We start from the raw sequence: 22,571 nt of genomic DNA, 5'->3' as shown, positions 1-22,571 counted from the left end.
TTTCTAGGCCCTTTCACTGCACGTATGTGCACACGTGTGTGTGTATGAAATAATGATTTCATAATTATAGCTCCAATCCCAGCCTAATGCTATAGAAAGGCAGACTAGTTAGGTACCTCAGAACTCACAGAAAAACACTACAGCCTGCCATCTCCTGAAACTCCATCCAGTGGCAGAAGACACTCAGAAAGAGGGTTCAGGGAAATGCTCTCCATGCTGTGGGTCTGGTATCTACTATTCTCTCCAAGAAGGCTGCCCATGCAGGTAGCAGCAGCAGGGATCTAACAGGTGCCCTGCTAGGACTAGGCAGCCCAGGAAAGAGCCCTCTGCTCTTTACCGACCTCCTAGCCCACAATCCTGGTGTCTCTCACCCTCCACCTCATGGCAACAGGACATGGGAAGTACATTCTTCCTACATTGGTAGCATGATTTGAGGCTGAGACGGAGCACCAGGGCACCAGATGAATCAAGCTGACCAGAATAGCACTAGCACTGCAAAGGCTCTGAAAACTAAACTGTCATTGTAACTATAGCAAACAGAAGTAGGCCAGGACTTGCATGATAAACCTAAAAACAAAGTGACTGTCTGCTGAAATAGAAATTTAAAATAGGATCCACAGTCTCTAACATAATATAAAAAATGTACTGGACACAGTAGAAAAACCACTCATCCTAGCAAGAATGAAGAAAATAACAACTTGAATGAGAAAAGACAGTCAACAGATGTCAACACTGAGATGAATAGGATGTGGGGATTATGTGACAAGGGTTTTAAAGCAGTCATCATAAAAACACTTCAATGAGCAGTTTTAAATACTCTGGAAGCAAATGAAAAGGCTATAAAATCTCACCACAGATTTTTTTTTTAAAGAACAACTTGGTGATTATAGGACTGAAAAATACAATAACAAATTAAAATTTAATAAATGGACTTGGTAGCAGAGTGAATATTACAGAGGAAGCAATCAGTGCTCTTGAAGACAGAACAATAGAAATCTCCCAATCTAAATGGAGAAAATCACAGGAAAAAGGACAGAGCCTCTGGGACCTATGCTGTAGTAACAAAAGTTCTAATATTTGTATCATCAAAATTTCAGAAGGAGTGGAAAAAGAGAGTGGGGCTGAATAGTATTTTAAGAAATAATTGCTAAAACTCCCCAAATGTGGTGAAAGACACACCTGCAGAGTGAAGATACTGAGCAATTCCCAAGTAAGAAAAACCCAGAGAAATCCATGCCAAGATACATTATAAGTTAACTTTTAAAATGAAAAGAAAAAAATCTTGAAAGCAGATATGGAGAAATGACACATCACCTACAGGGCAAAATTGAGTTGAATTGTAGCAGACTTCTCACGTGAAAGTAAGGAAGCCAGAAGGTTGGGGCAGAACATTTGTCAAGATGAATTACATATCCAGTGGATGTTTCCTTTAGGAATGAAGGGGAAATAGACATTCTCTAATCAATGAAAATTAAGATAATTTGTGGCTAGCAGAGAACCTTAAAGAATGGTTAATTGAAGTTCTTTTGTAAGGTTTGTGGAAGACCAGATGGTTGTAGATACGTGGTTTTATTTCTGAGTTTTCTATTCTCTTCCATTGGTCTATGTGCCTGTTTTTGTACCAGTACCATGCTGTTTTGGTTATTGTAGCCTTGTAATATAGTTTGAAGTCAGGTAGCCTGAGGCCTCCAGCTTTGTTCTTTTTGCTTAGGATTGTCTTGGCTATATAAACTCTTTTTTGATAGCATGGAATCAACCCAAATGTCCATGAATGATAGACTGGATAAAGAAAATGTGATACATATATACCATGGAATATTATGCAGTCATAAAAAGAAATGAGATCATGTCCTTGGCAGGGACATGGATGGAGCTGGAAGCCATTATTCTCAGCAAACTAATGTAGGAACAGAAAACCAAACACTGCATGTTCTCACTTATAAGTGGGAGCTCAACAGTGAGAACACATGGACACAGGGAGGGGAACAACACACACTGGGGCTTGTCAGGGGAGGGTAGGGGAAGGGAGAGCATCAGGAAAAATAGCTAATGAATGCTGGGCTTAATACCTAGGTAATGGGTTGATAGGTGCAGCAAACCACCGTGGCACACATTTACCTATGTAACAAACATGCATATCCTGCACATGTACCCAGAACTTAAAATTTAAAAAGTTCTGGAAACAAAAAGGAGATGCAAGAAGGAATCCTAGAATATAGGGAAGAAATATAAAACAGCAAAATAGATACACAGAGGGGTAGATATAATAGACTATTCTTCTCATGAGTATTTCCTTTCATGTGCTTTTTTTGCTTTATTTTGTTATTCTTTATTCAGATTTTTAAGTCAAGGATTTAATTCATTTATTTTCACTCTTTCATTTTTATTGATAAAGCTTTTAAGGCCATGAATTTGCTTCTTATCCTTGCTTTAAATGTCTTCCTTAGTTTCCATATGGAAATGGCATTTGCCTGCCATGCTGCTGCCATCATTCTATTTTTCACCTTTCTGAATCTGTTTTTGTTTGTCTTCCCTGTGTAGCATAAATTGAGTCTGTCTTTGCTTTGTGAGATAATGTGAAAACCTTTGTTGTAAGTTTTATGTGTATTTGACTATATTTGCTTTGTTTCTGTATATGATTCTCCTTTATTTTAAACTTTTTGAATTTAGGAAAGTTACTGTTATTTCCTCAATTGTTGCATATTTGAAACTTTTTTTAATAACGTCTATACTTGAATGACAGATTGGCCAGATTTAAAATACTTGGTTCTCAATTTTTAAAGTTTCTTAAAAATGCATCTGCACCACTGCTTTGGTTTGTATGTTTCTTTTAACAAGTCTGATGCTAGCCCAATTCTTCTGTCCCTTATAAATTATGTGACTTTTGTGCCTGGAGGTTCTGAGGAATTTTTCTTCATTTTTCATAGTTCTACTGAAAGATGTCTTGAGTTAGTTTACCATACCAGATTAATTTTTTCCATTACCCCCTGGATCCTTTCCAAATGCCGATTCAGGTCTTCTTTTATTTCTGGAAAGTTTTCTTGGATTATAATTTAAACACTAGTTTTGATTCATTGCTGTGGTTTTCTTTTTCAGGCACTCCAGTTATAATTATGTGCCTTTCTTCCATTTCTGCCACTTTCTCTGATACTTCTCACTTCTTTCTCTGGTATCATTTTCATTCTTCGTCATTGTTTTAGTGCCTTTACTTCAATTCCTTCATTATTTGAATTTTTCTTTTTATCATCTTGTGATTCAGTTTTTTTTTTTGATAGTATTCTCCTTTTCTTCCATTCCCTTTCTATGTCTAATAAACTATTTCTTTCTTTCTGCTTTTTTCCCCATTTCTGTTCTTGGTTTTTGAATTTCTTGTTTAAATTGTTTTTTTAATATTTCTGAATGCTCGTTTGAGGATATTTAGTTCAACTTTTAATTCTGCATAATTTTCTTCTGTTTTGTGAGATTTTATCGTTCAGTGGTGTGGATTTCATTAGCTGAAATATTTGACTTTCATGTTTGTTATCTTTTTAAAGAACTTTTGGATATTTATATAGGCATTTTTTCATCTATTAATTATTTTGTGTTTTCTAGTCCAAGTGCAAACCTCTTCTGAAAATGTAGCATAGTGTGATTTTTTTCAATGAATAACTTTTTTCTTTTTTTGTGCATGATGGCAGTAGTGATGGATAGTCTTTTGGTTTGGGTTCTCATTTTTCCTGCTGGATACTTTTTCCTTCTTGCACTCCCCTTTTTATCCTCCTTTCTTTCCAGAAATGATGCCTTTCTAACATCAGTGTTTTTGTCTCTAGTCACTGTTAGGCCCTGCTCTGTACTCCCATTTACCAATCTCCCAGAGCTCTTTTTACACATAGGATGGACTTTTCTCTTTCTTGGGTTATTTTATTTCCAATTTTGACCCCTGTCTTTCCTTTTCTTCTTTATCCTTCTATGGGTCTCCCCTCATTCTCTGCAAAGGCTTAGGTCAGGGACTTGAGGTATAACTCTATAGATTCGTTGCCTCCTTTTCGATTCATAGGTAATTTGAAGTTTTTTGCCATGTATGTGGTTGTATTGCTCTACTTGTTGGTTCATATATGCAGAGATTTGAATTTAGGCTGCTGTAACTTTCCCCAGGCTAACCAGAAGTACACAATTGTTCCCTTTTTAATCAAGGCTAGTCAAAAAATAAACAACAACAACACAGAAGCCTCATTGCCGTTCTAGTTCATATTCCTCTTTCTTAAAGGAAAGCTTAAGTTTTCACATTTCAAACTGTTATTTCTTGAAGATGGGCTCATATATTTCCACAGGAGTGGTAGAAGAACTTTTAAGGTAGTGTTTTAAAAAATGGATTTTCAGCTGAGAAATAATATTTGGAAACAAACATATAAACACTCCCTTTTCTTAACAGAAATCAAAAGGAAGTAACCTTTTAAAACTTCCTTTAGATTGGCTGGGTGCAGTGGCTTACGCCTGTAATCCCAGCACTTTGGGAGGCCGAGGCGGGTGGATCACGAGGTCAGGAGATCAAGACCATCCTGGCTAACACGGTGAAACCCCGTCTCTACTAAAAATACAAAAAATTAGCCGGGCATGCTGGCGGGTGCCTGTGGTCCCAGCTATTCGGGAGGCTGAGGCAGGAGAATGCCGTGAACCCGGAAGGCGGAGCTTGTAGTGAGCAGAGATTGCGCCACTGCACTCCGGCCTGGGGGACAGAGCAAGACTCCGTCTCAAAAAAAAAAAAAAAAACTTCCTTTAGATTTAGGATACGTATAAGCAGCCACTTTTCCGACGCACACGGGGTTTTTTCTTTGTTCAAATTCCCCCTTCCTCTGTCTCTGTACGGGGAGCTGTTTTCTTCTTCCTTCTTTCTTTCTTGGCTATTAACCTTTCACTCCTTAAGACAAAAAAAAAAGATTTAGGATATGTAGAATTCTAGTGTTGCTATATATTTTATACCAGTGTCATCAGTTTTAATTCTTTGCTTTTAAACAAGATTTTCTAAAGGAACTTTTTTAAAAAAACTTCACCATTTATACCTCACATAATTAAATATTTTCTGTGTCATTTATAGATATAATTGAATACTTTAGCTGGGTGATTTGTAGTTTTAAATACTGGACTTCTATTTTATTTTCTAGCTAATTCAAGGTAGTGCCTGGTGGTGTGGAACAATCATTTTGAAATTTCTGACATCTAAAATCTTAGGCGTTTCAGACCACGTAAGTACTTTTTAGTTAAAACATAAAAGTTCTTATAAATATGTAGCTGAATGAAAACTTTGAAACCATCTATTCCTATCTCTTCATTTTACAGAGGTTAAGTGCCTTCTTTAAGGTCTCTAGATGAGTTATTGGCAGAGTCAACAATAAAGTCTTGCAGTTCAGTGATCTTTGCAACCCACTAAAAAGAAAAAATATTCATGAATGCTGACTTGCCCTTTTAGTAAAAAAATACTAATAGTTTGTTAAGTAGTTATTTGTTTATATTTCAGTTAAAATACAAATAATTAGTTGTTTACATCATAAGTTATCCATTTATTGCAGATGTTAACATATGGGAGGCTGTCCCCAGCTTTGAAAATATAGAACTCTTAAAATCTCAGTATTGTTTTATTTATTTATAACTATGGACTAAAATCAATGTATGATTTGATGTTTTAAGGCCTTTCTTGTTATATAAAAAGAGAATGTTAAAAAATTTTGATCTTTTCATTTTCTAGGAAATAAATGCAGAGCATTTATCTCTCATGTAGTATTTCTGTTTGTTAATGTTTTAAAGAGTAGCCCTTTTCAAGGCCTAAGTCCCTGCTTAACTAACTGGTTTAGGGAATAGAAAACAATGCATGAATCTACTTTTTATTTCTAGCACTTTGTTTAGAAATAAGCATACATGAGTATATCATACAATAATCAATTTTGAAATTTACCTCATTTAATGCTATCCAATTAGGGCCCTGTTTGATGCTGAAATTATGTACTTTGGCAAGAGATTATAGTATTACTTCTCTAAAAGGTCAAATGCTATCTCTATGCAATATAACATGCAACATGTTTATATTAAATAAAATTTCTGAATGTAAACATTTGCCATTTATTGCTAGTTTTGCATGGTGGTTTATTAGTTTATTTGTTACTGCTGTTCTTTGGCATGTCTGACACATTTCCCCATTCTCCTTTCCTTTTTATTGTTTTTAACTTTATTATATATGTCTTGTGATAAACTTTATTTAGACCTTCTAAGTTATTTATTTGTCTGTTAAGTTTGTTCATGATTATGTTTGTTGCCTTACTTCACATTGACCCCCAGCTCTTTAGAAATCTAAATCTTTTTTTTTTTAATTTTTATTTTTTTGAAACACAGTCTCACGCTGCCACCCAGGCTGGAGTGCAGTGGCCAATCTCGGGTCACTGCAACCTCCACCTCCTGGGTTCAAGCGATTCTCATGCCTCAGCTTCCTGAGTAGCTGGGATTATAGGCATGTGCTACCATACCCGGCTAATTTTTGTATTATTAGTAGAGATGGGGTTCCAGCATGTTGGCCAGCCTGGTCTCAAACTCCTGACCTCAAGTGATCCGCCTGCCTTGGCCTCCCAAAGTGCTGGTGATTACAGGTGTGAACCACCATGCCTGCCCTACAAATTAAAAAAAAAAAAATGCAAATACACTTCCTTGGTAGTCCTGAGTGACTTCCTTTATGTGACAGTTAGGAGGAATACCTGAAATTATAGTGGTTTGGTTAAATTACTGTTAGTCACCAGGCCTATTCTAAATTAGAAAAATAAAGTGCAACTCTAAATTATCCTTGAGTACTGGTAGATTAGGAAAAATAATTGAATGAAAACCACTCATAATCATCAAATTTGTTATAAAATAATTTCTGTCACTATAAAATAATTTGAATTAAGAGTTTACTTGCCAAATATTTTCCTTTTTCTGGCCTTCTGAGGATGCTGTGGAAAAATAATTGTCTCACCAAGAGCAGGTTGTAAATAATCAGTAGAAAAATAGAAGTTCTGCATTGGGTTTGGTTGTTGGTATCTACTTTTAGCCTTGGAGATCAAATAGCTAAGTCAAAGATAAAAGTGGTATGTATAATTGTTGTAATTCTTATGAGGATCAGGTCTCATATTCAATGGTTTGAATATATGTCTGTAAAACATCAAGAAGTACCAAATATTGTAATCAGTCTGCGAGGCTTTGTGAAAATGACAGTGCACAGAAAGCTTATGACCTACAATGTATGTTGAAAGAGATTAAGTAAAATAGTTTTTCATGATAAATTGTCTTATTATAAAATGTAATTAACTACATGGTGGTTTCTTCTCAGCAGATATTGATTTTAGCTCACTCTTTATCATCTTCTCTTTATTTTTTCTGACTTCTTTCTACTTTTCATTTTTCATGATATTTCTCTTTATTTTCAGTTATCTTGAGAAGTCAGCACATGGTATATTTGGTTCACTGTAGTTTTTTGTTTTCTTAGAGGGATGTCTAAATACATTGGATTTATCTGCTCTATAAACTTTGTTATTCTTACATCAATAAAGTATTACTGGCTATAGGCTATAATCATTTGTGTAATTTTAATTCATTTTACTTTATTTTCTCCCAGATTCGCCTGAGTGATCTTATAGCAGCCAGAATCTTAAGGTATACAGATTTTGATACTTTAATATACACCTGTGCTCCCGAATTTGACTTCATGGAAAAAGCAGTATGAATGTTTCTTTTTTCCTTCTTTACTAATATGAGTTTTTGCTCTAGGTTTTTTTAAAATCTGAAACTCAAAATTTTTGCACAGAAACAGTCAACTTATTTTATTTTTTTTACTGTAACTTTTGCTAATCTACCTTCCTCACTTGTTTTTTTGTCTGTTAAAAAAAAAGATAGCCTCTATCTTATAGAGTTATTGATGATGGTTAAATGAGATAATCGGAGAAGAGTGTTTAACATACTATATGACCCATAATAATTACTATTATTACAAATCAATTACTTTTAATAATCTAGGCCACTTGGAAATACGGGACCATTCAGGAAAAAGTCTAAATTCTTGTTTCTGTTTTTAAGAAATTCAGTTTTATTACAGTTAACACCCCAAATATCATAACATTTTTAACAAGATGTTATCAAGAAAGGTATGCTACTGATGAGTTTTAATGAACATTTAAAAATTCATTTTAAATTATACAAATGCAAGGTATTATTCTTTTTAAAAAGTTAATGTTATAAAGCTTTAAAATATAGGCTGGGCGTGGTGGTTCATCCCTGTAATCCCAGCACTTAGGGATGCTGAGGCGGGTAGATCACTTGAGGTCAGGAGTTTGAGACCAGCCTGACCAACATGGTGGTAACTCCATCTCTACTAAAAATACAAAAATTAACCAGGCATGTTGGTGCATGCCTGTAGTCCCAGCCTGAGTAGAAGGCTGAGACAGGAGAATTGCTTGAACCCTGGAGGCGGAGATTGCAGTGAGCTGAGATTGCACCAATGCACTCCAGCCTGGGTGACAGAGTGAGACTCTGTATCAAAAAAAAAGAAAAAAGAAAAAAACAATTGGCCTCTTTGTAGAATCATGGAACACAAGATCAGGAAGGGCTCTTAGAGACCATGCCATATAGTTCTTTCATTTGCAGATAAAGAAAAGCTTAAAAGATTTGCTTAAGGCACACACAAGCCAAGGTCAGGACATGGATTCTAATGGATTCTAGAACTCTCAATCCAGGGCTGTTTCCTCTATTTGTAGCTTAATTTTCTTCATAGAACATAACAAAGTTGCTACTGGATTGATTATTCCTTGTGTAATCATTATGAATTCTGAATTAGTGGTAAATAATAAAATTTTACATTCTTCTCTTATCCATCCAACCAGTCATCCCATTCATTCAAAAACTATTATTGACCACTAGTTATCCATGAGGCAGTTTGCTATAGCACGACAAAGAGGAAAATGAACTGGTTTCTTGCTTTTAAGAAATGTATAATTTAGTTACCTGGTAAATTACTCCTTATCATCACAATAACAGGTCATCAGAATTAGTTAGCCAATGTTATTTCGGTACTTATTCATAGTTTTAGTAATTAACTTTGGTTAGCTTTCTTTTTAGCTCTAGTTTCACTAATGAAAATAATGGAGCTGTGTAGTACAGAAAGTTACAATGTAGGACCCAGGGATCGGTAAACACGCATTTTAAAACTTAGCATTATGTAAATAAAAAAAGAAAAACATAATAGATATAGCAATTCTAGTTTTATTAAAATAAATTTTTCATTAAATTTTTGGAATACTTTTTATAACTATTTTTATAATTTTAATTATTTCATTAAGGCATGGAAGACAATAAATATATATTCTGCTGATGACAAATTTTACCTTTTACTTTTAAGGAATGTTATCATGGCACTTAGTTTGACATAGATGTTTACTAATTTAATGTAAAAATTGTAAGTAACTATTTTGAATAATTTGGTATATTTCAGACTCCACTGAGATACACAAAGACATTATTGCTTCCAGTTGTTACGGTGATTACATGTTTTATCTTTAAAAAGGTATTTTTAAACAGATTATTATTTGTTTTTGGCATCAATATAAGGACTATAATAATGCAAATTGCTCAGAATTCCATGTTATTTTTAGGATGAACTCTTTCTGTCTCTAAAAGTTTGCTTTTTGTTTAGATCTTTCATCATCGATCTTTTTATAAAAAGCCATGATAAAAGGTATTCTTATTTTTTCTTTCAAAAGATATATACCAGTCACCAACTGTGTATCAAGGACTACATTAACATTGTAGGTACACCCGGACAAATAAAATGTGGTCGCTCCTGTCTTGGAACTTACAATCCTGGATTATTGGGGGTGGGGGTGCAAACATGAAGCAAATAATCACACAAATGTCTAAAGAATTAAAATTTTTATAGGTGCTATGATAGAAAAGTCCAGGGACAACAATGTTAATATCTTTCAAATATAAAGCACAGTGAAGTCTTGATCTGTTTTGAGTGGGCCTGCGTAGAAGAAATTTGTATAGCTAATTAAAAAATACTTTTCTACATGTTCACTGTTTTCATGACAGAAGAAAAGAACATCTCAATGAAAAAAATAATCTTTAAAATACCACTGGTAGGTTTTCTTGGTCTGGGTGGAGTTTTATCTAAAAGCATGGTTAAAGACAGTGGGTATTTTTTTAAACAGTCTTGAGCCATCTTTATTTATGTTATTTACAAGCTATCAAGTCTTAAGCCAGTATGTATTTATTGTATACTTTTAAGCAGATAACAATAACACAATTTCCCTACCCCCATACCAGTTGTGTTCTTGTTGAAAGGAGTTTTCTGTATTTACGGTCAAATTGCATATCTTCTCTATGTAGTTTTAGTTGCCACACTTCTCACTCCTTTGTTTACACAGAGATGTGAGTAATTTAAGAGTGAGAAAGGTATCTCCCTCAACATCTCTGTTGTTTCACCCTCGATCCAGTTCCCTGCAGACCACGTGGAAAGAGTCATGATAAAGGAAACAAGGAGGAATGAGTAAAATGTGAGCAGGTTTACCGCCCTGCATCATTTTGGCCCATGCTGGCTTAGAATGAAGATTTTCTCTACTGGCCTGCTTCTTTTCCATCAAGGCAAAATGTCGAGTTATTCTTCTAAGGCTCCACTTAGAGGGACCAATGCATGAATTAACTATTCAGCGGAGAGTCAGCAATGTGAGAGAAACTGATAGCTAGATCCGCAACTGCTATATTAAAAAAAATTAAGATCCAAGACTTATAAATACATTACTAGTTTCCAGACACACCACAACCTGAATTATGCATGTGCACTAGCAGGGGCATGTGCATACACACACACACACACTTACACCCACATACACGTCCCTGCAGCCAGTCAAGTTTCATACACACACACACACACACGCACGCACACACACACATACAAACATCCCTACAGCTAGCCAAGTTTCATACACGCATACACACATACACACACACACACACAAATCCCTGTAGCTGGCCAAGTTTCATACACACACACACACACACACACACACACACACACACACTTTCTCTCTCTCTCTCTCATCCCTGCAGCCAGCCAAGTTTCACTCCTTCCTTTCTGCTTTCTTATAAACCCCTCAGTCTTTATTTGTCCTATTGCGGCTTATTTTTCACCCCAAGGATACTTCTGATGGTCATTTAGTTTTCAATGATGTGAAGTCACTTCTCGGAAGGAGAAAAGGAAGGCATCTATAGTATGACTGTCCTGTTCCTGAGGACTCCCTTAAACATTAAAAAATACTTCTTTCCTTGGCGGAGTGTTTATATAAATGAATCAGAGCATTTTAAATATTGCACTATTCCTTACAAAATTTCATTGATTTGATTCTATTCACAGACTGTTCGTGATATTTCGTGTGTTTTAGCTACAAACATTTATCTAAGGTAATTATATCATCATTCTTTTTAAAACATACAGTATTCCATTATTAAATAACATACTATAACATTAATTTTTCAAATGAATATGCATTAAATTTTAGCATTATGATTAAGAAAGGAGATATGAACCAAACTTAAATGTTTCCTTAAAAATATTATTCTTACAGATTTCTTATATGTATTTGGACTTGTTTTGGAGATATTTATATTTGTGAACTAACTCAAAGTTTAAATTGATAAATTATAATATAAGAATTTAAAGTCAGTAAGCTAAAGATTTATTTATTTTTTTTATTATTATTATACTTTAAGCTTTAGGGTACATGTGCACAATGTGCAGGTTAGTTACATATGTATACATGTGCCATGCTGGTGTGCTGCACCCATTAATTTGTCATTTAGCATTAGGTATATCTCCTAAAGCTATCCCTCCCCCATCCCCCCACCCCACAAAAGTCCCCAGAGTGTGATGTTCCCCTTCCTGTGTCCATGTGTTCTCATTGTTCAATTCCCACCTATGAGTGAGAACATGCGGTGTTTGGTTTTTTGTTCTTGCGATAGTTTACTGAGAATAATGATTTCCAATTTCATCCATGTCCCTACAAAGGACATGAATGCATCATTTTTTATGGCGGCATAGTATTCTGTGGTGTATATGTGCCACATTTTCTTAATCCAGTCTATCATTGTTGGATATTTGGGTTGGTTCCAAGTCTTTGCTATTGTGAATAGTGCCACAATAAACATACGTGTGCATGTGTCTTTATAGCAGCATGATTTATAGTCCTTTGAGTATATACCCAGTAATGCGATGGCTGGATCAAATGGTATTTCTAGTTCTAGATCCCTGAGGAATCACCACACTGACTTCCACAATGGTTGAACTAGTTTACAGTCCCACCAACAGTGTAAAAGTGTTCCTCTTTCTCCACATCCTCTCCAGCACCTGTTGTTTCCTGACTTTAAGTATTGCCATTCTAACTGGTGTGAGATGGTATCTCATTGTGGTTTTGATTTGCATTTCTCTGATGACCAGTGATGGTGAGCATTTTTTCATGTGTTTTTTGGCTGCATAAATGTCTTCTTTTGAGAAGTGTCTGTTCATGTCCTTCGCCCACTTTTTGATGGGGTTGTTTGTTTTTTTCTTGTAAATTTGTTTGAGTTCATTGTAGATTCTGGATATTAGCCCTTTGTCAGATGAGTAGGTTGCGAAAATTTTCTCCCATTTTGTAGGTTGCCTGTTCACTCTGATGGTAGTTTCTTTTGCTGTGCAGAAGCTCTTTAGTTTAATTAGATCCCATTTGTCAATTTTGGCTTTTGTTGCCATTGCTTTTGGTGTTTTAGACATGAAGTCCTTGCCCATGCCTATGGCCTGAATGGTAATGCCTAGGTTTTCTTCTAGGGTTTTTATGGTTTTAGGTCTAACGTTTAAGTCTTTAATCCATCTTGAATTGATTTTTGTATAATGTGTAAGGAAGGGATCCAGTTTCAGCTTTCTACATATGGCTAGCCAGTTTTCCCAGCACTATTTATTAAATAGGGAATCCTTTCCCCATTGCTTGTTTTTCTCAGGTTTGTCAAACCTGAGTTGTAGATATGCGGCGTTATTTCTGAGGGCTCTGTTCTATTCCATTGATCTATATCTCTGTTTTGGTACCAGTCCCATGCTGTTTTGGTTACTGTAGCCTTGTAGTATAGTTTGAAGTCAGGTAGCGAGATGCCTCCAGCTTTGTTTTTTTGGCTTAGGATTGACTTGGCGATGCGGGCTCTTTTTTGGTTCCATATGAACTTTAAAGTAGTTTTTTCCAGTTCTGTGAAGAAACTCATTGGTAGCTTGATGGGGATGGCATTGAATCTATAAATTACCTTGGCAATTTTTGGAATTCCTCCCTCCCTCCCTTCCTCCCTTCCTTCCTTCCTGCTTTCCTTCTTTCTCTCTCTCTCTGTCTTGTCTTGTCTTGTCTTTCCTCTTCTCTTCTCTTTTTTTCTCTTCTCTTCTCTTCTCTTCTCTTCTCTTTTTTCACAGAGTCTTGCTCTGTCACCCAGGCTGGAGTGCAGTGGCATGATCTCTGCTCACTGCAGCCTGGACATCCTGGGCTCACGTGATCATCTCATCTCAGCTCTGCCAAGCAGCTGGGACTACAGGTGTGCATCACCATGCCCAGCTAATTTTTGTATTTTTTTGTAGAGAGGGGGTTTCACCATGTTGGTCAGGCTTTTCTTTTTCTTTCTTTTTTAAGTTTCAGAGGGGGTATAATTATTTGTGTTCCTGAATATTTATGAATTTTCTTCTAAACTTATTGTTAAAACTATTTATTGTATAACATTTTTGGATGCTTTTAGTAATGTCTCTAGCATAAGCAGATGCCAGCAAAATGTATCATATCAGTCACACACAAGTAAATTGCTGCAAGACTCAAGAAGTAAATTGTGAAGAAAATTTCCTTCTGAGGGAAATATGATCTCAAATGACATGTTTTTTAGTGTTCAACTTTTATTTTAGATGCAGGGGGCACATGTACAGGCTTGTTACATGCGTATATTGTACCCAGGTAGTGAGCATAGTACCTAACAGTAATTTTCAAGTTACATTTTATATTTGTAAATAGAATATTTGATTTTATTTTGTGACTTCTACTTTATAGAATAGTTTTAGATTTATAGAAAAATTGTGAAGACAGTAGAAAGAATTTCTATGAACTCTGTACTCCATGCTTGTATTTTTAATAAACAGCTGTGTATGGTTGTCAGAAGAGCTAATTAAGCTCTTAGGTGCATCTGTTGAAATTGTTTCCAAAATAAAGGGGATAATAGACCCATTCTATATTGTTCCGGACAGATGGAGCCCAGGGAAATGTGTCTTGGCATTCTAAAAAAGAATGAATGGAGAACCCTGGACACTGTTCCCATAAGGAGTGCATGAAGGGACTTGGGATATTTAATTAGATAATAGAAGATTGAAGGGTATGTGGCAACTGTCTTCATATATTGCAGAGGGTGTAATGTGGAAGCGACAGACTCGGAGGGGTCAGTGGATGGAAGATAATTACTCAGAATATGGAAGTCTATGTATTGATTACATATTTGAAAGTGACAGGCCTGTTGTGTATGGGCAGAGGGTTCCGGGTTAAATCTCAAAAATAATAATAGCAGGGGCTAGTAGTAATACATTCTGAAAAACCAGTGTATCAGAAAGAGAGGGAATACTCCCCTCTCTTAGATCTGCTCCCCTGGGTGCTGATTGTAAGTAGCTTTGTATGTTTTATTTTAGAAAACACATATAGAAACACAATATTTTTAAAAAATAGAATTGTATTCTTCTTATTCTGCAACTTGTTACTTGTATTTAATAGTGTGTCTTGGGCCTCTTCCTTGATCTTCATTATATTTTATAATGGTCTTAGGATTTTATTGTTGACCATCATGCATGACTGCCTTTCCCATATCAATGAAAGTTTAGATTATATATAACTTTTGTCATAAAAAAACCAATGTTTTGAGGATTGAACATCCTGGTTCGTGTATCTTGGTACACTTATTCTAAGTATTTCTATAGTATAAAATATTTGAATTTGGACTGCTGATTATGAGGCCTGCATATTTTAGAATTTGTTAAAACTGAGAAATTATAATGATGAGAGTGTCCATTTCTCTGCAACTCCACCAACATCGTTATCAAGCTTTTAATTTTTTCTGATAGGTAAAAACAATTCATTTTATTGTGTAAATTCTTTGTCAGTCGAGTTTTGCAGCTTTTCATGTGTTTGTTTACTATGTTTCTTTTTGACCTTTAGAAGTTGTTTTGTGGGGGTTTTTTTTTTGTTTTTTTGTTGTTTTGTTTTTTTTTTTTTTTTTTTTTGTCTTGCTGCTGTGTATGCAGTGGCACAATCTCGGCTCACTGCAACCTCTGCCTCTGGAGTTCAAGCAATTCTCCTGCCCCAGCCTCTGGAGTAGCTGGGATAACAGGCACCCGTCATCACACTCAGCTAATTTTTGTATTTTTAGTAGAGACAGGGTTTTGCCATGTTGGCCAGGCTGGTCTCGAACTCCTGACCTCAAGTGATCCAGCCACCTGGGCCTCCCAAAGTGCTGGGATTGCAGGCATGAGACACTGTGCCCGGCCACGTGTTATGTTTTTGCTTTTTCCATAGACGTAACATTTTGTCTCTTATGTGTATTACATAGTTTCTTCCAAGATGTCAACTTATAGTTCATTTATGGTCTCTGCTTTGTAGAACTTCAAAATTTCTGTACAATCACAGTTATATATTTTTTCTGGGTTGATATGTTGCTTAGAAACACTTCCCTAAACCAAAAACATGAAAATATTTTTTTCATATTTTCTTTCATAAGTTTCTATTCACATATAGGTTATTTATTACTCTTGCATTAATTTTGTGGTATAGTGACATAGAGGAGTCTACCTTTCCCCCTCTAATGAGGTATTGTCCCATCACAGTATTGCATAAATCTTTTTTCCAAATGTCAGCTTTTATCACTTATCAATTCTCATTGTACTTGAGTCTGTTTTAGATTGTCTCTTATATTGATCTTTTAGTTTATAGGAAAGCTGCTTTACTTTTTTTTTTTTTTTTTCTTTGCAACACGTTTTTATCTAGCCACGTTACCAAACTTTCTTTCTGGTTCTAATAGTTTTTCCATTGATGCTCTGGATTTTCTAGGCAGGTTATCATATAATCTACAAATAGTAATAATTTTCTAATATTTATACTTCTTTACTTTCTTGTCTTGTGTATTAGCTAGAACTTCCAGAACAACTCTGAATTGCAGTGAGGATGGGCTTGCCCTTATTTTGTTTCTGACTCTAAAGTGAAGAATGCCTTTAGTGTCTCACTGTTTCATTTGCTGTTAGTATATAATAGATAGCCTTTATTTCATTAAGAAAGTTTCCTTGGCCAGGCGTGGTGGCTCACACCTGTAATACCAGCATTTTGGGAGGCCAAGGTGGGCGGATCACGAGGTCAGGAGATTGAGGCCATCCTGGCTAACATGGTGAAACCCCGTCTCTACTAAAAATACAAAAAATTAGCTGGGCGTCGTGGTGGGCGCCTGTAGTCCCAGCTACTCAGTAGGCTGAGGCAGGAGAATGGCGTGAACCCGGGAGGCCGAGGTTTCAGTGAGCTGAGATCGTGCCACTGCACTCCAGCCTGGGTGACAGAGTGAGACTCTGTCTCAAAAAAAAAAAAAAAAAAAGTTTCCTTTTGGTTTATATAAACCAGGACAATTTTAAAAATTAAATTAAAGATAGATGTTGAAAGTGTATAATGTGTGAATTGTAACTCAATAAAGCAGTAAAAAATGAATGTTAAATTTTTTAAAAATGGCTTTAAAAATATTTTGGGGATTATTATATATTTTTTCTCCTTATTAATAACTACACTTGTTTTTAAAATTTGGTAAGAATGCTTAACATATGATCTACCCTCTTAACGATTTTTTAATTGTATAATACAGTATTGTGGACTATATGTATAACATTCTATAGTCGATCTCTCGAACTTACTCATCTGGCTTAACTGAAACTATAAGCCTGTTGACTAGTAACTCTCGATTTCCCCTCGTCTCAGCCCCTGGTGACACCATTCCACTCTTTCACTCTTTTATAGTCATTTGACTTTTATAGTCAAAATGACTTTGACTATTTTAGATACCTCATGTAAGTGGAATTTTGCATTATATATCTTGTGGGGTTGGCTTACTTCGATTAGCATAATGCCCTTCAGGTTCATCTATGCTGTCTCACATTGAAGAATTTCCTACTTTTTTTTTTAGGCTGAACAATATTCCATTGTTTATGTATGCCACATTTTCATTATTCATCTGTTGATGGACATTTAGTCAGTTTCCACATCTCGACTACTATGAATAGCACTGCAGTGAACATGAGAGTGCTAGTATCTTGTTGAGATTTTGATTTCAACTGTTTTGGATAAATACCTAGAAGTGGGATTACTGGATTTTATGGTAGTTCTACTTTTAATTTTTTAAAGATTTTTTTGGTGAACCTCCATCCTGTATTCCACAGCAGGTGCACCATTTGAAATTCCACCTGTGCAGGGATTTCAATTTCTCTACATTCTTGCCAACACTTACTACCTTTTTTTTTTTGGATAATGTCTATCCTGACATGTACATTAGAGTTGTAATCTTTCTGCTGGTACAAGGTCTTGCTTCAATGATGATAGCTTCTGACTGATCAGGTGGCCGTAGCAATTTCTTAAAATAAGACAATGAAGTTTGCCACATTGATTGACTCTTCCTTTCGTGAAAAATTGCTCTGTAGCATACAATGCTGTTTGATAACATTTTACCAACAGTAGAACTACTTTCAAAATTGGAGTCAGTCCTCTCAAACCCTGCCATGCTTTATCAACCAAATCTATGTCATCTTCTGAATCCTTTGTTTTCATTTCAACAGTGTTCACAGCATGTTCACCAGGAGTAGATTCTATCTCAAGAAACCACTCTCTTTGCTTATCCATAAGAAGCAACTCCTCATCCATTAAAGTTTTATCATGAGATTGCAGCAATTCAGTCACGTCTTCAGGCTCTACTTCTAATTCAAGTTCTCTTGCTGTTTCCACCACATCTGCAGTGACTTCCTCTGCTGAAGTCTTGGACCCCTCAGAGTCACCCATGAGGGTTGGAATCATTTTTAATATTATATGAGAAGAAAACATTCTAAGAAAATGACAGATAAAGTAGAAAATAAGTTGGAATCAACTGCTTCCCATCTCTTATTGATGTCAGTATTTTGACCTCCATCCATGAATCACAAATATCCTTAATGGCATCTAGAATGGTGAATCATTTCCAGAAGATTTTCAATTTACCCAAATCCATCAGAGGAATCACTATCTATGACAGCTATAGCCTTATGACATATATTTCTTAAATAGCAAGACTTGAAAGTTGAAATGACTCCTTGATCCAGCCTGCTTTCCTGCAACCTTAATCTCCTTGTCCATCTCTATCAGAGCTCTTGGGTGACCAGCCGCATTGTCAATGAGCAATAATATTTTGAAAGGAATCTTTTTTTCTGGGAAGTAGGTCTCAAAAGTGGGTTTAAAATATTCAGTAAATCATGCTGTGACAGATGTGCCGTCATCCAGGCTTTGTTGTCCCATTTGTAGAGTAGAGGCAGAGTAGATGTAGCATAATTCTGAAAAAAGGCCTCAGGAATTTCAAAGTGGTAAATGAACATTGGCTTCAACTGAAAGTCACCAGCTGCATTAGTCCATAACGAGGTCATTCTTTTTTGGATTTTTCATAAAACCAGCTTTTGGTTTTATTCCTTATATGTATGAAGGTTGTTCTCTATTTTATTAATCTCTGCTTACATGTTTATGTCCTTAGTTTTTCTTTTGGTGCACTTTTGTTGTTTTTCTGTGTCTAAAGTTCACATCATTTATTATCAATCATTGTTGTGTCCTAGTAAATACATTTAAAGTTATAACTTTTTCTCTGAAGAAAATGCACACTGTATCCCATGATGTGTGTAGCATTACCATTAATGTTGATTTCTGTGCGGTCTGTGATTTGAGTTTTGATCATTTAATCCAAAATCACTTAGAAGAATGTCTTAAAATGTCTAACTAGTTTTAGGCCAGGTGCGGTGGCTCATGCCTATAATCCCAGCACTTTGGGAGGCCAAGGCGGGCGGATCACGAGGTCAGGAGATTGAGACCATCCTGGCCAACATGGTGAAACCCCGTCTCCACTAAAAATACACAAATTAGCTGGGCGTGGTGGCATGCACCTGTAATCCCAGCTACTCAGGAGGCTGAGGCAGGAGAATTGCTGGAACCCAGGAGTCGGAGGTTGCAGTGAGCCAAGATTGCCACTGCACTCCAGCCTGGCAACAGTGCGAGGCTCCGTCTCAATAATAATAATAATAATGATAATTTTTAAAAATGTCTAACTAGTTTCTTCTGTTGTATATTTTGCCTTTAAAATTAACTTGCTATTTATTGAGATGGATGTTCAGTTTTAGTAAATGCTCTGAGGATTTTTTAAATGTTCATTTCTTATTTAGGGGAAGTTCAAAGTTACATGTTATATCATGTTATTAATAGTGCTATGCTAAATGGTCTCTTATTTTTCTACTTTTTCTGTTTTCTTAGAATGCTATCTTCACATGCAACATTAAAAATGAATTTTTCAAAATTGTCTCATAATTTTAATAGTGTTTGCTTTATATAGATAGTGTTGTTGTTCATTGCATGATTATTATAGGATTGTACTTTTATTGTAAAGGATATTCTTTGCTTTACTTAGTGGTTTTTTGCTGTAAATTTTTCTTTGTGTAAAATTAATATTGCCACCTCTGCTTTCTTTTTTATAGATTTTCCTGGTTTACCTGTATTTATGCTTTTTTTTAACATTTTTGTGACATTTTGGTTTAGGTATATTTCTCATTGTTAGATTTTTTCTATTCAAATTCCTCTAATACTCGTTTTCTAATTGGTGAATTTAACCCATTTTCATATTAACTGTGATAACTGCTGTGTTTGTACTTCACCCTGCCATCTGATTTTGTTTTCTATTCATCATGCTTTTCAAAAATTGTTTTCTTGATACTTGCTGAATTGTTAGCTATATACCATTTCTATATTTCCTGGTGGTTTCTCTTAAATTATTAGCAAATATATTCATCTTGATATTAAGAATTCATCAGCATCTAAAACCTGTTACCACCAACAATAGTAGCTAACAGTTATTATTTCCTGTGTGTCTGACAGTATTTTAAGCTTCTTACCAGTATTAACTCAATAAATCCTCACAGTCACCTTGTGAGAAGGGAGTCAGTTATTCCCATTATTTACAGATGAGGAAACCAGTAAGAAGGTAAGTAATTTTCTGAAAGGCACACAGCTAGTGAGTAGTGGAGGCAGAATTCATACTCAGGCTCTGTACCTAGAGACCTGCTTGTTTCAGCACTGAGCTGTTGGAATATTTCTACTTGTCCCTGCCTAGACACCCTCTCCTTCCAGGTTATGCTGAAATTTACTTTCTAGATTGTTGTCTTATCTGTTATGTTTTAAGAAGTCTCTAAACATTTACATTAAAGACACCAGCAATCTTTGGACTTGACTTCAAATTTTACTGATTTATTTTTCCTTGACATGTAGAATTGGCATGCTTTCTGGGTGCTTTCTTACCTGAAAAATGGCTTTATTTTGCCCTCATATTTGATTGATAGATTGGTTAATAGATATTTGTGGGTTTCATTCAACATTTTGTTGACATTGCTTCTTTGTGTTCTAGCATTGAGCATTACAGATGAAAATTCCTATATAGTTTTTCTCTCTGGAAATTCATAAGGTTTGGAGGGGTGATGTGTGTGTGTTGTTCTCTTATTCTTTCACTTTAGCCTCTCTTTTTTGAATTTCTGTTATTGCTTTTATCATATTATCTATTTTCTTTCTGTGTTCTCAGAGAATATCATCACTGAGTCTTTAATACTGTCAGCTTCAGCTGTGTACATTTTGCTCTTCAACTTTCTCTTGAGGCTTTAAATTAGGCAAATATATTTGTCTTAGAATTTCTGAAAACTCCTTTTCACTGGAGCTTATTTTAATTATATGGATGCATTATCCTCTTAAACTTCTGTGAAAACAATAATTGGAGTTTTCATTTGCATTAGCTGCTTCATGAAAGGTCAAGTTTTTTGCTTATTTATTTTGATGTTTCCTTTTCATGATATTCATGTCTTGGGATTTGGTTGTATATTCACATTTTTAATTAGCTACTTGATTTAAATAAAGTATCAGTAGTTACTTTCAGGGTTCTTGGTGATTATAATAATTACTCACCTACCAGGCTTCTTCCTTGCATGCAGCTCACTACAGGAATATGTTGTGCCTAGAAGATTTCGGGACAAGTGGGGAAACCCCACTCCGTTAACTGCATACACAGGGAAGGAGCTACGAGGGTGATAGAATAATTTGGTCTCTACTATTACCTTAAGAGACCTTCCCCTGTCTTCGATTTAAAAAAAAATTACTGCATACAAAGGGTAGGAGCTACAAGGGACATAGAATAATTTGGACCCTACTACTACCTTAAGAGACCTTCCCCTGACTTCTCTTTTAAAAAACCTATGGGTCTCTGTACCCCTGAACTTACTTTCCACACCTATTTCTCTCTTCACCCCCAAAATCCATATTAGAATGCCCCTGCAGGCTATAAAGCCTTTCATAAAAGTAAAATACCCAGTCTTTTCAAGAGAACAATAAAATAGGCAGTCTCCTACCTCGTCTTACTCTAATATAAACTCCATGAAGATAAGTATTGTCTCCATGCTGCACAGCAGTTGCCCTTATCTGCAGGGCGACGCATCCCAAGACCCCCAGTGGATGCTTGAAACTGCAGAGAGTAACACACGTGATTGCCACCATCGGAACACATTTCTGTTCACGTCTTCCACCCACAGATTTAATGCCTTTTCCATCTTAACTAAGCACTCATCATGGACTGTGGCCATAACTTTTGCAGTTTTAGATGCAACAGCAAAACTAACATTAATTTTTTCTTCTTCTTTACAATTTCATGGGTAGATTTGTTCTTACCGTAAATCTTAGCAACCTCAGCATATGATGTTTTTTCTTTTGAGAACTTTCACCTTTTCCCTTAAAGAAAGCACTTTACAGCTTCTCTTTGACATATCTCAACTGCCAGCATCACTGCTCTTGAACTTTGGGGCCATTATTAAGTCAGAAAAGGGTTACTTGAAAACAAGCACTGAGATACCACCAGAGTCCATCTGATAACTAAGATGGTAACTACATGACTAACAGGCCAGTGACGTATACAGCACAGATATGCTGGACAAAGGGGTGAGTCATGTCCCAGGTAGGATGAAGCAGGGTGACTTGAGATTTCACTATTCAGTGTGGTGCACAATTTAAAACTTAGGAATTGTTTATTTCCTGGAACTTTTCATTTAATATTTTTGGACTGCAGTTGACCACAGATAACTGAAACTGTGGAAAGTGAGGATTGAAGGATAAGCAGGGACTGTGGTATTCATTTCATTGCACAGTGCCTAGAATACAGTAGGTGTACTATAAATATTTTGTAAAGGGACAACTTTGCTGAAA

The 22,571-nt window shown here is 35.7% G+C and overlaps 1 protein-coding gene and 1 long non-coding RNA gene across 2 annotated transcripts in view; one reads left to right on the top strand and one right to left on the bottom strand.

Moving 5' to 3' along the window:
• LOC101148570 (probable C-mannosyltransferase DPY19L2) overlaps nt 1-22,571 on the top strand; it is a 106,485-nt gene that overhangs the window by 57,027 nt on the left and 26,887 nt on the right. The window contains 4 exon segments of the mRNA XM_055347551.1: nt 5,142-5,222; nt 7,616-7,717; nt 9,485-9,556; nt 11,405-11,451. Of these exon segments, the coding sequence (XP_055203526.1) occupies nt 5,142-5,222; nt 7,616-7,717; nt 9,485-9,556; nt 11,405-11,451 (302 nt within the window).
• LOC129523811 (uncharacterized) lies at nt 4,760-22,114 on the bottom strand. Its single transcript, XR_008667448.2, has 3 exons — nt 22,041-22,114; nt 21,285-21,333; nt 4,760-4,897 (listed from the first exon to the last, which is right to left on the bottom strand). It is a non-coding gene; the product is annotated as an uncharacterized lncRNA (long non-coding RNA).

This window comes from Gorilla gorilla, chromosome 6, assembly GCF_029281585.2.
Source record: "Gorilla gorilla gorilla isolate KB3781 chromosome 6, NHGRI_mGorGor1-v2.1_pri, whole genome shotgun sequence".
Classification (NCBI taxonomy): domain Eukaryota; kingdom Metazoa; phylum Chordata; class Mammalia; order Primates; family Hominidae; genus Gorilla; species Gorilla gorilla.
Note: the sequence above shows the minus strand (reverse complement) of the source record. Positions and strands in the feature narration are given on the sequence as shown.